This window comes from Pyxicephalus adspersus, chromosome 11 (assembly GCF_032062135.1).
Source record: "Pyxicephalus adspersus chromosome 11, UCB_Pads_2.0, whole genome shotgun sequence".
In the NCBI taxonomy this organism is placed as follows: Eukaryota; Metazoa; Chordata; class Amphibia; order Anura; family Pyxicephalidae; genus Pyxicephalus; species Pyxicephalus adspersus.
The window spans coordinates 20,474,398-20,490,871 of NC_092868.1; the positions used below are offsets into that span (position 1 = coordinate 20,474,398).

At 35.9% G+C, this 16,474-nt stretch overlaps 1 protein-coding gene across 1 annotated transcript; it reads right to left on the reverse strand.

The window, feature by feature from the left end:
- Nucleotides 1–982: 982 nt before the first annotated feature.
- Nucleotides 983–15,202, reverse strand: LOC140340955 (G1/S-specific cyclin-D1-like). Its single transcript, XM_072426420.1, has 5 exons — nucleotides 14,989–15,202; nucleotides 13,597–13,812; nucleotides 13,085–13,244; nucleotides 5,622–5,770; nucleotides 983–4,121 (listed from the first exon to the last, which is right to left on the reverse strand). Exons 1-5 carry the CDS (start codon nucleotides 15,184–15,186, stop codon nucleotides 3,972–3,974), a joined length of 873 nt encoding a protein of 290 aa, XP_072282521.1. The 5' UTR covers nucleotides 15,187–15,202; the 3' UTR covers nucleotides 983–3,971.
- Nucleotides 15,203–16,474: the final 1,272 nt, after the last annotated feature.

Here is a 16,474-nt window from a genome sequence, read left to right on the forward strand (position 1 = left end):
ACAAGTTCCATGGCAGTATATCCACTTTCTGTTCCTTATTTGAGGAGGAAAATTTACAGAACGCTGGTGGTGTGGTCTTGCATGCGGATAGATCCTCACTGACAGTGCTGCAGCATTGGATATCCAAGCTTTATTTGGCTTTTCATCAAGGTGTGATGGGTAAACACTACAGGAGAACTCTGGCACTTAAGCCACCAATTACTGATTCTGTGTCCTGGATGCACCACCTTTCTATCTCTTCAGGTCCCAGCAACTACTAGAAAAGCCTGAGAAATCCAATATGGCATATTTGAAAGAGGAAAAAGACCTGTGCAATGACTCTTCCATACAGGGAAGGTTAGCAGCCTGCATTTCTTGAGAACTCAAGACCATTGACACTGGTGAATCTGACAGCTACCGTTACCACATTAACTGGCTTTAGCTCTTACAGACCCTAAGGCAGACCTGAGTTCGCTTTCCACTCACCTGGAGTTGGTAGTGGAGCCCAGCAAGATACCCCTATAACTAGAGTGGAGGGCTGGTCTTGGGGCTGGTATAAGAAGTGGTATCATTTATTTGGCATTACTGTGTGTGGGAGGGAGTGGGTGTTGGATTAGTACAGTTATATTTAATAGTAATAATGTTACACCAACAATATTTTTTTTTTTACTAATATACACATATTTTTTATAAGGCCATCTTAGAGGAATGCAACTCATCCTTTAGCTGGAATCCTTATGAGGTAAGATGTTGGTTAAGGATGATCATTGGTCACCAATGGTCAATCACTGGCCATTGTCCAATTTCTAATTATGTGTGGTATGCTATCTTTAATCTCCTTAAAGCAGCTCGCTGCCTGAATGCTGAGTCTGTGAGCTGCCTTGAATTTATTGAGTTGCAAGTGCAATGGAGCTTGTCAGAAAAGGATAATTATGGTATCTGGTAACAATTTTCGCCCAGTGTTTGTGTTTTCATATATATGTTTTAATATAATCAACAAGCATCTTGTTTAACAATTTATTAGAAAAAGGTTCATACATATAATCATAAAACCATCTATAAAGTGCAAAACACATCAGATTCATTACAGCAGGAGAAGAACTTTTTTCAGCGCCATTTTTAAACAAATTAAAAAATAGCTGAAAAATAAAAACGGAAAGTAAAATAGTAAAATAATAAGTTAAATATGACAACAAGCATATACTACAGCAACTAGTGCAGAATATTTTACCATACCAAAGTGTTTTGATTTCTTCCCAGATTTCCTATTTACATGTTGTTCCTAGTATTTAATAGTATTTTTAGTTTTGTTAGTTTTCCCACAATCAGAGTACAATGTAAAGTCTTTGTCTGTGTGGGTTTACAGTATTGATTCTCTTAAAGGAAAGGCAAATACAAGAAAAATAATGACATTTCATTAAGCACCCCTGTGTAGTTTGCCTTAATTATGTTTTATTATGGACCTACAAAATTAGTGTACACTATAAACACAAAGTGGTCTATTTATGAATCAACAAATCTGTCACTAAAACAATCCCTGGTGGAGAATCATTCAGGTCCATGTGATTCAATGGAATTTATTGACTCTCTACAAGGAAATGTTTCACTGAATGTCAGATTCACTGCTTTATAAATATCCTCCACAGTTTGAGCAAATGAGCAAGACAAATGTATAATACAATATACCTACAACCCGTCTGAGTCTTGTGAGAGAATTATAAATACGAAATACTGGTAGAATTCACAAATTCAGACTTTTACATATATCTCATTTGTTTGAGATGCATTTCCTCATGGATTGATTTTTTTGACAGTAAACAATGTAATCAATTAAGATTACATTAAATTGATGAAGAAGCTAGTAGTCTAGAGTAGCTTCTTAGCTCCTTGCAGAGAAAAATAAAAACCCTCCTTTCATGGAGGAGTAAAAAGCTTAGCATGTTCTGTCAATCAACCAGGTACTAAAAACTACATGTCTATGTACCCAGGAACAGGTATACTTATATCATGAAGAAGCCTCCTTGGATAAAGAAACTAAAGTTCCAAAATTATTTGAAATTTGGGAGTCATTTATAGAATTCCAATCTTGATCCATTAACAGCAGATAAATTGCCCCTTTTAACATACATCTTGGTATATTCTAAGAATGATAGCTAATGATCCCCCAGCGACCCTAAAGGATGACAACAATAATTCATCTTAGTTGACTATGACAAGTTTTAAAATGTTTAAATTTTAATGCCATTGTTTTCTGTTAAAGCAACTGTAAGCACCTGTTTCTTGTTAACTGATGTATGGTATATTTGTTTTCTTCCATTGCACATGTGAAGAATGTTATGTTATTGTATGTATTGTTTTGTTCAAGAACAAATACTTCAATAAAAAAAAAAAAAAAAATAAATATGGCTGTACTAGTTCCTGGAATGTAATAGTAAACCGGGTCAAGTTGTCACCAGCAACCTGACAGTTCAATCATTATATCGGCACATTTTGCTTTACACCTAATACTTTTTGCAGTATAGTTTCCAATTATTAAACACATATATAACAACTTAAAATAATAATACAAAATAAATAATAAATAAAACAATGAAAAAATATGATAAGTATAATATTGTTGGTCTCAGTTTCATTCGTTCTTGCCCTTTTCTTCAATGTAATTAATTACTTCAAAGCATCACATTCTATTTGGTGTAATAAAGCACCTAATATGTAGCTCCTGTTCTGTCTAATGAAAGTGCTTCTAAAGGATATCCTGTAAAATACTGGGGTTCCAACTCAAAACCATATTCAATTTTGTTTTCAATAAGGTCTAAATTAAGTAATTAAGTAATATCTGTCTGACACTGACACTGTAGATCAGTGTTAATTAATTAAGCCCCATCCCCTTCCTGGAGCCTACTACAGTATAATTCACCCAACTATTTATGTGTCAAGAGCTGGCTTCATTGTATTTAACTGATAACTGATCACTCAACTAACTAAAAGTTTGTTGGGACTGTTAATAACTACTCTGCTTGTATTGCAGAACACTCACTTGTTTGCCTATGTGTATGTAACTATTTTGAATTATTTGCTGATTACAAGCACTTTTGCCAAAAAAACCTCTTTGTTCCTCTCTCTCTTCTTTTATTTATTTATTCATTGTATTTAATACAATTGTTAATGCACAGTTTACCAATAACCTTATTAGTAGCCTGCAGATGGTGTTTACATTTAAATCTGTCACGAAAATAACACAGCTGATTTTGTTGACCTTTTTTTTTATAAATTCTAGTAGCCTGGTCATGAGTCAAAAAGGCAGAACAAGCATCCAACAATTGCAAGCCTGAGAAAAAGTGGAATTAAGTATTTCTATATCTAAAACCACTAAATCAGGATTAAAGTCAAACAGAAAGCATTTTAAAAAGGATGTACGCAATGATATCCTACATATGTAGGCTGCATTCAACATAACCACTGATGTGTTACTTGAAATGTTCACATTTATAAAAGCAGTGCATTGTCAATTTCAATCCTAAAGGGGTTGTTATGTCAAAATAAAAAGCACAATGGCAGAATAGTGCTTATATTTTAACCTTCTAAGAATAGATCTTCAACATTTATTCAGAGTTTACATATATTGCCGTATCAATCAATTTTTTAAGCTACTGTCCTGACAGTCCAAATGTTGACAGTAGTAAAGGTGTGAATGATCTTGATTTTGATCAACACTGAGAACAAACACAAGCCAAAAGTGTATGAGGAAGGGGGTAGAGCTGTTTTCTTAAAGAGACATTGTTCACTTTGTACTAGGTATTTCAACTGTAGCTATACTGTAGATGCAATTAATTAGTGGTTGGAAACCTGTAATTAACACAGAAGCAGTGATCCTCCCCCCTTTTGTCTAATTTTGAGAATGTTGCACAGAAATTAGAAGCCTTTTGACTAAAAATCAGCCTAGCTATTCAAAGTACAAATCAGTATTGAGGTATTACTGATTAACATTAAAGTTATATGTCAAAATCTAGAACATCTATGGGGGTACTAGCTCGTTCAATTTGGTCCATAGTCTTGGAAACTGGTGCTTGATTTCTTTCAGCTTGCTGGAGGTTGGAACCTAGGGATGCTTCAATCTGTTCTTGACATATTCTCAGGATATTCTGTCATCAGAGATGATAAAAGTTACAAATATGATACCAAAATGTTGCATGATCCTTTAAAGCAAACCTATTTTAAAAACTCAAACACTCAAATTCCCTTCACCCCTCTGATTCTTTCAGTGCAAAGGTAAAAGGTCCTCATCGCAGAATTTTCAAAATTAGGAAATCAGTCGAAACAAACACACGGCTAGAGAAATTTAATGTGCTCTCTGTTTCCCATTCTGCCATACATTCTGCTTACATTAACCAAACTCTGATCTGAAACATTTTGCACAAATATAATATTGAAATGGAAAGGCTTCTGTGTCACAGATAGGAGTTACAGTAAGTGAGGTAAGCAGATAAGTGAGAATATGCAACATGAATGCAAGTTGCTATGTCTAAAACTCCACTGGTAATTCCACCCTGTGTGTGCAAGGTTTGGAATCAAAGAGCACATTTGAAACATACACCTGAAGTGTAGGCTATCCTAGGGATTACTTTCTTTTCTTTCATTTTCTTCTTTCTTTCTCTGCCTGTCAAAACAGAAGTGTCAGTCTCTTTATCAAGTTGTAAACTGCATTAATAAAATACAATTAATTGTCATATCGTTACATCTTCTCTTGATTTAAAGGGCCTGATTTAATAAAGCTTTCCAAGACTGGAAAGGATACACTTTCCACAGGTGATCCAGCAAACCTGCAATGGATCTGATCGAGGATTTAAAACATTTGCAATCAAAAATCTTCCTCAGCTTTGGAGAGCTTTAATAAATCAGGGCCAGTGATGTGAACTACTCTGAACAGGAACCTTAGACATTGACATGTTCCCTGTTTTGTATCAGTTAAATGTGGAAATAGTAGAAATTTCTATATACAGTTTATTCATGTCCTAAATATGTTTTTCAATATAATGAGTTCATTTCAAAGAATAAACAAACCCCAAATATTAGCTTTAAAGAGCTGGTTGGGTAATTCACCTCAATTTATACCTTATACCAAAGGGACTTTTGGACCTGAGGTTTTAGAATCCAGACTTCTTTTCCTCTAATATTTCTGATCTTACAATAATCTTTTTTTTTAATCAATACTGCAATTAAAATTAAATTGCAATATATTACAAATATCAATTGTACTATTCACTTGTTTGATAACTAATTTGAATTACATTTACCATCATATACAATATAAATATCAATAGTAACACAAAAAGTGAATTTCATTTCTCCATAATGGTTTTTAACTTTCAACTTGTTGCCCACATATTGGTCCAATTGTCTTGTCTGATTTTTTTTAACAACTTAACATTATATTATTGAAAATATGTAGTGTGTGGGCAGTTTAACTAGATTAGGAAATTAGATGCACAGATCTAATAACCATAGACCATGACAGATATATAAAGCTGTCATTTACTAATCAAAAACTATCAAAAAGTAAAAAATAGTAAAACACTGCTGACAAAATTCCTAAAGCAGAAAAAATATGAAACTGCATGTAAGGAAATTCAAAAATATCTTACTGGGTCACAGCGGATGGCTTGTGCAAGGTAATTAGTGGTTGTCAAACTGGAGTAAACTATCCCCAGGTTTTCTGACCTTAGTCCAGTAACGGCAGCTGCCAAACTAGCTGCAGCCACCAGAGAAGGAGGTAGTGCAATAAAAGTGCAATCTGCAAAGGAAAGATAGCAGGAATGTTAGTAATAATCATTATCAATGAATAATAAAGCAGCTGGTATTTACTCCACTGTTACATCTTAGTTGAATGAACATTTTGATTATTTTTTATTCCTTAAAAAAGCCTGACAAAAATGCTTATAGGGTTTCCAAGGCACCTGATAATTAATACTGGGTGTTGTAATTAGTAACCTCATGCCAATCTGTCAGTCTTAAAACAAGCTGTCTATTGCATGTGAATATTGGGAAATGTATGCATATTGTGTTAGCCACAAATTTAGCAATAAGTGTCACATGTGCACAATATTACCTACAGTTGTTCTCCAGGTCACTTCCTTTAGGGTATTAAAAAAAACACAGCATAACTGGTTTACAATTAAATTAGTCTTTCATAAGGCGTAAAAGACAACTTGATAACTGAGTATGTAATATACCATGGTTGTTTTAAAGATAAAAAAGCTGCTGGGTTGCCCACAACAACATCCCTCCAATATTGTCTTAGACACCCATCTTCAGTTACCAAAGCCAGCAATCTTCATACTATCCTCAGCTTCAGGACCTTTTTACCTCTATCCTGGATATAGCCAATGTTTGCTCTTCATGCACTTCCCTACGGCTGACATAGTAGACAAACTTCTGGTCAAGTATGTAAGCTTATTATTAATGCAAAATGGAGGGGGGGTTTAAATATTACAAACCTGATGCCTCAGACCACAGGGAAATGCCTTCCTGTCACTAATATGGAGAACAACAGGCCTCTTTGGAAAAATTGCTTGTGGCAATGTGCATATATACAAGTGTTCTGGAAGCAGTTTATAACTTTTATTGCGTGTATAACAAGTACCCAACCACCGTTCGACCCACTTCTTTTATTAAGTCATTGGTACTCCTCACCAACCAAGGAAGACTTCACCCATAAAGTATGGATAAAAATCTGGCACATACATATCAAGACTTACTATGCGTAAGTGGCTGGATAGCTTGACTCCACTGCGAAAGAGATCTCGCAGGATTCTATATCCCCTGCCCAGAGAAGCACATAACACTAATGCACACAGTGGGCCTGATTTCTTAAACCTCTCCAAGGCTGGAGAGAATACACTTTCATTAGTGAAGCTGGGTGATCCAGCAAACATGGAGTGGATCTGGTCTGGGATTCAAAACATTTGCTATAAAATAGCAATTGACTATATGTAGCAATAGAAATTAATTCTAGGTTTGCTGGATCACCCAGCCTCACTGATGAAAGTGTATCCTCCCCAGCCTTGGAGAGTTTTAATAAATCAGGGTCATTCTGTTTATTTGGTAAATCAATGTTAACACTGGATTCCTTGGACATTACCCATAATTTACCTCTAAAGCACTTTTAACTCCTTAAGATCTTTAATGTTTTTCTTCTTACCTATTTCTGGCTTGCATAATCCAAACTATACTGGATGCAGTCAAAGGATTATCTGACCATGGGAGTTTGCTGGAAGCCCCCCAGTGCTAAAGAGGAGGTGGATAATGAGCTAGATAATCACAGATAAAAAGGAGAAAAGCCAGGACAGCATAATGATGGGTGATTTTAACCACCTTGACCCTGGTACCACAAAAGAGCAGAAAATATATGAATTTACTCCAAAACAATTTTACTGTATAGCCCAAATAGCTCTGTTGGACTTGGTATCTTTTTGCAATGCTATAATTATTTCAATGGTTCAACTATAAGACAATATGGGTAGCATTGACCATAACATAATTGCATTTAATTTAGGTAGTAAATGCACAAACAGGAAACATAAACATACCAATGGGGAAGGATCTAAGCACAGCTGAGATAATCGTGATTGGACTTCCTGTAGCATTTCTATCATGTTGCTAGTTAAATGTTTTGCGGGTGTGCGTAGAGATACAGGGTTTCTCCTTTAGGAACCAAACAACCCAATCTACTGGCCAACATTGTGCCTGGTTTGTTACCCCACTGGTAAAAATTTCTGTCTAGACCATTGCAGCTGGCGTTCGGCTGATTCTGTCAGACATATATTGAGTTCAGATTGGACATCATGAAGTGCTGCTCTAGTGACAACAGTGGGGTTCAATTTATTTAGCTGTACTGCCCTAAGGTAATCAGCCTCCAGCCTGATTTGAAGTTGGGTAAGTTGGGTAAGCTGATGCTAACTGTATGAGGTGGCCCCTCAGTACTGATTTATAAGCATCCCATACCACCACAGGAGATGACACAGAGCCCTTGTTAAAAGTAAAAAAAAAAAGTAAAGTAAAAAATTCATTGGAGGTCCACAGAAGTTTCTGAAATTTGTCAGAATGTCCTAAAAGCGAATCATTGGTTGACCACCCTCGAGGAACACACTTTTAAATGCTCAGGGCTGCTCTCCATTATTATTATTATTATTAAACAGGATTTATATAGCGCCAACATATTACGCAGCGCTGTACATTAAATTCTCCATGACATTATTATTATTATATAGAAAAGATATAGGGATTTTGGCTCAAATTAAGGTGTATTTTTCAAAACAGTACAACGTGAATGACACATATTTCATTACATCAGTGTAAGAAAAGCAAACATGGTAAAATCACAGTTGGACTGTGAAGGCGTCCCTTGATAGAAATATGCCTTGATTTCTAAGTATAGAATCGTCTGACTAAGTGTTGTAACAAAGGTACATAAAGGTCACAAATCTCAATCCCAATGCATTTTGCCAGATGGCTTCATCAGGGGATGTGCAAGGAGAGTCAGAGGGTCTGTACAGTAAGGTATAAACAAGAATAATTATGACTATTGTAATGATTCATACATAATAATAACACAAGAGTGTTGTGTTTGTTGCTACAGTATCTGGATCCCAAATAGAGTGGCCCAAATGAGTTGCATCAAGGTGGTTCCAGTGGTATTCACTAGCAAGTGTGATACCTTTGGGTACCATCATGATTAGTGGTAAGTAAACACAAGTTCATGGTATAATATAGTTCTTTTTCATCAAAAGCAGTAAAGGCAATACGAATGTATTAAGTAATAACGATATTAATGAGGAAATAATAAAAGAGAGGGAGGATTAACAGCTTTCAGGATTAGTGCATTATTACCATGGTATGCAGTTATGTTGAATTGCTAATGCTCTATTTATTTATGAATTGAGTCAGAAATAGGTGGTATAAATATTATTTCCAAAATAATTAATAAAACCTATGGAAAGGATAAGGCTTACCTTGAGCAATTGCCACTGAGGAGGATAGCAAGGGGTATGCAGACCGCATGTATAGCCAGAAAATCGCTTCAGTTACAGCAGCAACACCTGCTGTTTTATGCTCAGGAATCAAAATATGTCTTTGAATATCACTGGCGTGTGCGTTGCGTGTGATGTCATGACGTCCGAATGTAAAGATACAATGAAGGACTTCTGCCCTCACTGTAATGCTCTTAACCCGCGATTATACAGGCAGCTAAATTAGCTGCCTGATATTCCACACATAAAGTGTGGACTGATGGAGCAGGGAAGAATATTATTCCAGCACCTAAATCAAATACAGTGTAGTATGAAGAAACTGCCATTCCTGGACCTTCTACTACATATAAATGAAGACAACTCTATCTCTACAACCCTTTACCGGAAAACTACCGCTGGGAATACGATATTGCATGCCACCAGTAGTCACCCACAACCCCTTAAAAGGAGTATCCCATATAGCCAATATGTAGGACTCCATAGGAATTGCTCTAACGATGGAGACTTTAAAATGGAAGCTAAAGTATTACAAATAAGACTTCTAGCCAGAGGTTACTCCAAGAAACTCCTAAAGAAATCTTTTCAAGGAGCATATAACAAGTCTATGACAGAACTCCTACCAGACAAAAATATACAACAACCTGCCTCTAAATTACAAGGCATTCCCCTAGTGACCAAATTTCATCAAAATCATGAATTATTCATGAATATCTGCAGTAAGCATTGGCATCTATTTGTATCAGAACATCAACTGTGCAAATTTGTGACTGACAAATCACAAATTATTTATAAAAAAATCCCCTTCTTTGAGGGACCATTTGGTAGCCATTTCATAACGAAACAATTAGAAGCATATAGCACCAATGGAATATTCCGATGTGGTAAATGTTCTCAATGCAAATGGGTAAATGAAGCACTATGTTTTACACTTCCTAATGGAATAGTCCACCGTCCTAATGCATACATAGATTGTACAACTGAATCTGTAATATACCCGATCACATGCAAATGTGGATCATTCTACAAAAAGACAACTCAAGAAAGGGATATATGAGCACATCTACTCAATAACCTCAGGCAAGATAACAACACCACTGAGTTACCACATTGGTACAAAACATAACTGTAACCCTAAGGTGATCAGGTTTTACGCATTGAAGCATGTGCCCGCCAATCCACGCGGTGGTGAAACTGACATAAAACCAATGAGAGGTGAGACCAAATGGATTTTTAATTTGCAAGCAACCAAAAAAACAGGCTTGAAGGACATCATGAGTTTCAAACCCTTTTTGTCTAGTTAAATCTTATCTCCTTCCCTTGTTACATACTACTGTAACAACATTTCTCCTTATACCACCTTGGTAAGCTGACCTATATAGGATATGTAGTCCACCTTAGATAATCATGATCAGTATAATCAACAATCTTTTTCTTGTCCCCCCCCCCCCCCATTATAGATATGTAAATCTATCTCCTCTTAATTATATATCTTCCATCTAACTTCTCCTCCTCTTTTACTTAAGAAGCATAAGTAACTTTTTATCTCGTAGTATCCAAGTTATTATCATTATATGTTCAAACAAGCATGTACATATCTATATTATTAAGACCTATACCAAATTAAGGGGTTTCAAGAAACCCCCAAGCCACCGAATATTCTGAACTGTTAACATTCATGCCAATATGTTAATACATGATTTATATTAAAACAATAATGTTACATTTTAAACTCATATTCTGTATAACCTGATTATAAGATATATGTTTGAATAACACTGGATAACATCTGTAATAAGATTCTCAGCTAATGTGATATTAACTCATTTTATCTATGATCCGAGTGTATGGACATAAATCACTTTATTGAGTGGATTATGAATTTCTATACCTACATACGCAATGATCTGAACAGTGGTAATAACATTAGCAATATGCATCCAATACCCCATGTATCCATAGAGATCGTTTTAATTGGCTTATTATGAACAATGGAGAAATCTTGAGTTGATTTTAATTTATAGGATATCTGTTTTGCTAACACATCCTTTATACACAGATGTACTACCCATCTAAAAGACTCTTCCTAGTAATCATCAAACTTCATAACCATCTTTCCGCCCCTAATGCTGCCTGTCCCCTCTCCTCCTAAACTCCCCCCCCCCCCCCGCAATAATCAGGGGATACAATACAATATTGTCCCAGCAACTATTTAGGTGCTGGAATAATAATCTTCCCTGCTCCATCAGTCAATACATTTATGTATGGAAAATCAGGCAGCTAATTTAGCTGCCTGTATAGTCGTGGGGTAAAAGCATCACAGTGAGGTCGGAAGTGCTTCATTGTATCTTTACATCCAGACGTGATGATGTCACACGCGATGCACATGCCAGTGATATTCAAAGACGCCATTTGATTCCTGCCCATAAAAGAGCAGGTGTTGCTGCTGTAACTAGAGCGATTTTCTGGCTATACATGCGGTCTGCATACCCCTTGCTATCCTCCTCAGTGGTAGTTGCTCAAGCTAAGCCCTATCCTTTCCATAGGTTTTATTAATTATTTTGGAAAAATTATTTATACCACCTATTTCTGACTCAATTCATAAAAAAATAGAGCATTAGTAATTCAACATAACTGCATACCATGGTCATAATGCACTAATCCTGAAAGCTTTTAATCCTCCCTCTATTTTATTATTTCCTCATTAATATCATTATTACTTAATACATTTCTATTGCCTTTACTGCTTTTGATGAAAAAAAACTATATTATACCATGAACTTGTGTTTACTTACCACTAATCATGATCCCCCCCCCCCCCCCTCAACAAGAGAAAATGCCACCTTTTTTGTATATGTGTGTCATCTTCACAAATGAGTAAGTTGATTTTTCTCTTTTTCTCCTTTTTGCATAATGACCAATTTATATATTATAAGGCTGATAAATGAAGCTTTTTGTTATGGAATACATTGAATATGGTAGGTGATTAGAAAATCTCTTTGTCAACCAACAAACTGCAAAAGAATACTAGATCTGCTGCTTTCATAACAAACTTGATATGATTTTGTGTTTAAAGTAGGAGCAAGCCCAATAGTATGAGGAAGACCATTCCAGAGAGTCTGAGCAGCACTAAAAAAAAGTCTTAGAGCTGGGCATGTAATGAGGTTATGAGTGAGGAAGTCAGTACTAGGTCATGGAGGAGCGAAGAGAGTGGTTCGGGGAGTATTTTTTTTTACCAGGTAAGAAAGGTTAGTGGGACAAAAATTGTGGGGGGATTTGGCAAAGCACAGGAGTTTGACATGACATGAACTAATAGGGAATATTGTCCTCAAATACAGAACAAAAATGGGGTTGTTTCCTAATCAATTGTACACAAACACACTACAAAATGTATTCCAATGGCCAATAACTGATATATTGATAAAAAATTAATAAAACTTGAAAAAAATGATATAACTGGGCAACAGCTAGTCAAAATTATTGTTCATAATAATTATAATTATACATTTTATAATAAAATATATATATATATATAATATATATATATACACACACCCCATGAATACATGATCAGAAAAGGGTCTGAGCCCTTTTTGAATGATTACAAGCACTTTTTATGTTTATGCTAAACATAAAATGACTATAGGTTTATAGGAAAAAGTTTCTCTTTTATGTTTGCATTGTCAGGCAGGTCATTACTGCAGAAAGGGATAGGCAATGTCCTTTTTGCAATAATTTATCTTACCTGCCTGATTGATCTGGGTTTCTGACATCAAAGCTGAGTTGCACATGTGCAATCCTGCCTTTCCTTGCATGTGCCGTGATGAATGAACTCCTGCGCAGGAGTTACATGCTGGCATGGCCAATCATAATGACTGAAGATCACAGGTACTAGGAAGAAGAGAAGGAAGATGTCGGTTCCCAGGGACTGAAATGTAGATAGGTGAGTCAAATGCGGATTTAGTTCTACTTTAAATGTGACAAGGAATGCTGATACTTTCACTATATTTAGTGAATGTAGAATGTAGAAGAACAAGACAGCGAATATGTGAACAAGATATTCTGATTTATTTAGTACTCACCTGTGGTGCACAGTGCAATAAAAGTCTCAGTGTGCTTCTTGACTTGCTCCACTTTCTCTGCTGGAAGCCTCATCATTGCCATAAAATATGGAAGGAAGTCTTTTGGTGTCACAGCTACAATGTCCCACTTTAACTTGTTCAGGACCAGCAGTTCCATTGACTAAAAAGAGATCAATTTAGAACAAATGTATGTGTGTGTTTGCCTAAATTGTTATCTGAACTAATTTAATTGGACCACAGACAGTGACCAACTAAAAGCCAATCAAAACCCATTTTTCATCAGTGAGGCTTAAGAATATTGAATAAATGCTATAAGTTACTGCACATTACAGATGGCCCTTTGCATCCTCTGTTAAAGGCTATGATTTGTTATGCATTTTCCTAAAACAGTTTTGTTTAACACAGGAATAAACCCACCACTGTAGACCTGCAAGACTGACGTCAACTTAGTCCAATGTAAAATCGATTATATAGGGTAATGGCCTGTTAAACTTTCTCCATCTGGTACTTACCTGCACTTCTGTCTCAGTAAAGGAGTAGTCAGAATACATGCATAGGCTTTTGGTGGTTATACCTTCGGACTCTTTCAGTTTTGAAGCAAGTAAAAGACATGTCGCCCCCAGAAGCTGAAGCTGTCTCTTTTCAATAGGAACCAGAGATAGGAAACGGTCCAAGCAGTTCACAGCCAGGGGGAATACCTCTTCTCCACACCTCAGATCTTCGCACACCTGGTACAATGCATGAAATAAACACACTATTATGGGGTCAAAATTCATTCTTTTAAAAATTTGTGAAAAGAACAATCTAACATTACTGATTTTTAAAAGGAGAATAGTCCATGGTTTTGATTATTATTTTGGATTTATCACCTAGTGATTCACCTACCAGAAACAAACATTCAACAGGTCTGCAATGTACATCCTTTATACATATAGCATTAACTATTGTGACTGCTGTGACCTTTAAAAATTGGACATTAGGTGGGTGAGTCATTATAATATTAGGCATTAAAAAGAGAAGGGTAGAATAAATTTTAGACAAATTGACAGGAGAATAATTTATAAAAAGAGCCCTTAGTGTCTATATTGCCACTGGGATATTGGGAGATCCAAACTGTCTTTAACAAATCATAGGCACAAAAAAAGGAACTAGAATATTGGTTGCTGCAGGTTGCACAGGAAGGTTGATTTGATACCTAGAAGGTATGTCAAAGTACCTGATTACATTTCCTCTTACAACAGGCCTAAGAGAAATATTTTAATCTAATTGATGGCTGGGTAACAGTTTAGTTTTGGTACAGCTTTGGTAAATAAAAATTACACAACTAAATTTTTTTTGTAAACTGCACAAATCAAAAAATGTCTTTACTCTCTTTAAAACAGTTGAAAGGGGTGAGATTAATGTTGCTATTTCCTTTGCAGTGTTCAGGTGAAGTAAACAACTATTATCTGATAAATAACAAACTAATAAAACAAAATATAACAGGCAATGTTCTGTAACCCCAAGCAACAATCATTTCCCACAGGCATAATCAATAACATTAACAAACAGAATATGAGATTATATGGGGGAATATGGCAGTAGTCCATGTCTCAACAAATCAGAATTTTGTGCCTAAAATTAAAATGCCTAAAATAAATTTCAGTTTGTTTGATGTGGATTAAAGTATCCTGCACATCCTCAGTACTTTCTGTAGTGATTACAATAAACCTGCAGAAAGTAACTATTGTTTTTTTATTGTACTTCTTTCAATTACATGGAAATGTACAGTACACTACTGGGAAATGCATTCAATAATAACATTAATACATATAAAACAGTGCATACCACCCCTTAAAATAAAATTGAGAATCTATGAGATTCTATTGACTCAATTTTCCCTTATAAATCTATGATTGTCTTACCTCCAGCATCCAGCTGGTCAGCATTTTTCTCATGTAAGGATGCATCTCTCTTTGTACACACTGAAAGTAAGTTGGAGTTGGGGTGTATCTTTCCTGAGCTGTAAGCAGCTTCTCAAGTACCATGCTCTGCAAAAGGACGGGGTCAAGCTCTGCTCTGAGCTCTTTGTCCGTTTCACAGCACAGCAAGCTGCTCTCCATAACCTTGTGAATCTTCTTGTTCAGCAAAAGCTTTTGCAACGGACAGACGTCCCTTTAAACCTTTTTAGCTTGACCCCTTCAACCCCAGCCTCATATACATCCAACTTCAGAAGGACATGCCCACTTGCCCTCCCAAACTGCCAATCACAGCTATTGTTTGTAAACATGGCTTTAGGAGACAAAAGATGCTCTCATCCCAGGGTCCAAGTTCTATCCCTTCTTTTTTCAATAAAGTAAAATTTGTGGTTTAACTAAAGTGACTGATAAAAGAACGATCATTTCAAAGTGGGGGTTAGGAGGAAAAATGTATCAAATAAAGTTGCAAAAATCCATATTCACTCCAAAATTATAACGTTTTGCTTTATTTTTCATTAGTTTTTTATTTTTTAAGATTTAAAAAAAAAATGTTCTATTCTTATTTTTAGTATTTGTTTAATACAAATCCTCACTTTTTCTTTGTTAGGTGCAATACGTATGATTGTTTAACTTTTCTTATACAGTGGAACGCTAGCCAAACTTTTTTTTTTCTTCAATGGAGTAGGGATAGAACCTTGAATGATTTTTATTTTTTTTTTGCTGTCGAAAGCCATGTCCCCTATGACAAGAAAGCAATACTTTTTTACAAAATTATAAAAGCTTTAGTCAGTGGTTTCAGTTTTATTTAGGTTTATTGTCATAGTTTTTGAAAACTAATATTTGATAAATTGATGCAATGAAATGTTTAAAGTGTAACATGACACTACTCCATGTGATAGGCTTGAACTGATTATAGAAAAAATAACTTAAAATATAATCCCTCAATCCAATTATTCATGACCAAACTGAAATTTCAAATGGAAACTAGAATTTGTTCTAAAGAAAAAAACGTGATTTTCAACACTTTAGATTGTGATAAACACACCACACTCACCTGATCAGCAAGTAAAGCTGCGTACACACTGCCAATTTTTGTCGTTGGAAAGGATCTTTCACGATCCTTTCCAACGACAAGGGAGTGCACGATGCATGAACGGTGCTGTACATACAGCACCGTTCATGCTCTATGGAGAGGGGAGGGGGAGAGCAACGGAGCGGCACCCTGCTGCGCGCTCTCCCCTTCACTTTCATTACGATCGGCTGTCGTCCATCGTCCGTGGATCCGGCGGGTCGGTCGTCCGGACGATGGACGACACCGACTGTACACACGGCAGATTTTCGCCCGATAATTGGCTGATGCCGATTATCGGGCGATAAAAATCTGACGTGTGTACGTAGCTTAAAGATTTGCACATAGCATGAGCCTAGGCAA

Coding starts and splice junctions, on each gene's coding strand:
- LOC140340955 (XM_072426420.1), bottom strand. CDS start 15,186: ATGGAGAGCAGCTTGCTGTGCTGTGAAACGGACAAAGAGCTCAGAGCA. Junction 13,813..14,988: donor TGACCAGCTGGATGCTGGAG/GTAAGACAATCA, acceptor GCATTGTACCAG/GTGTGCGAAGATCTGAGGTG. Junction 4,122..5,621: donor AAGCCATCCGCTGTGACCCA/GTAAGATATTTT, acceptor CTCTGATGACAG/AATATCCTGAGAATATGTCA.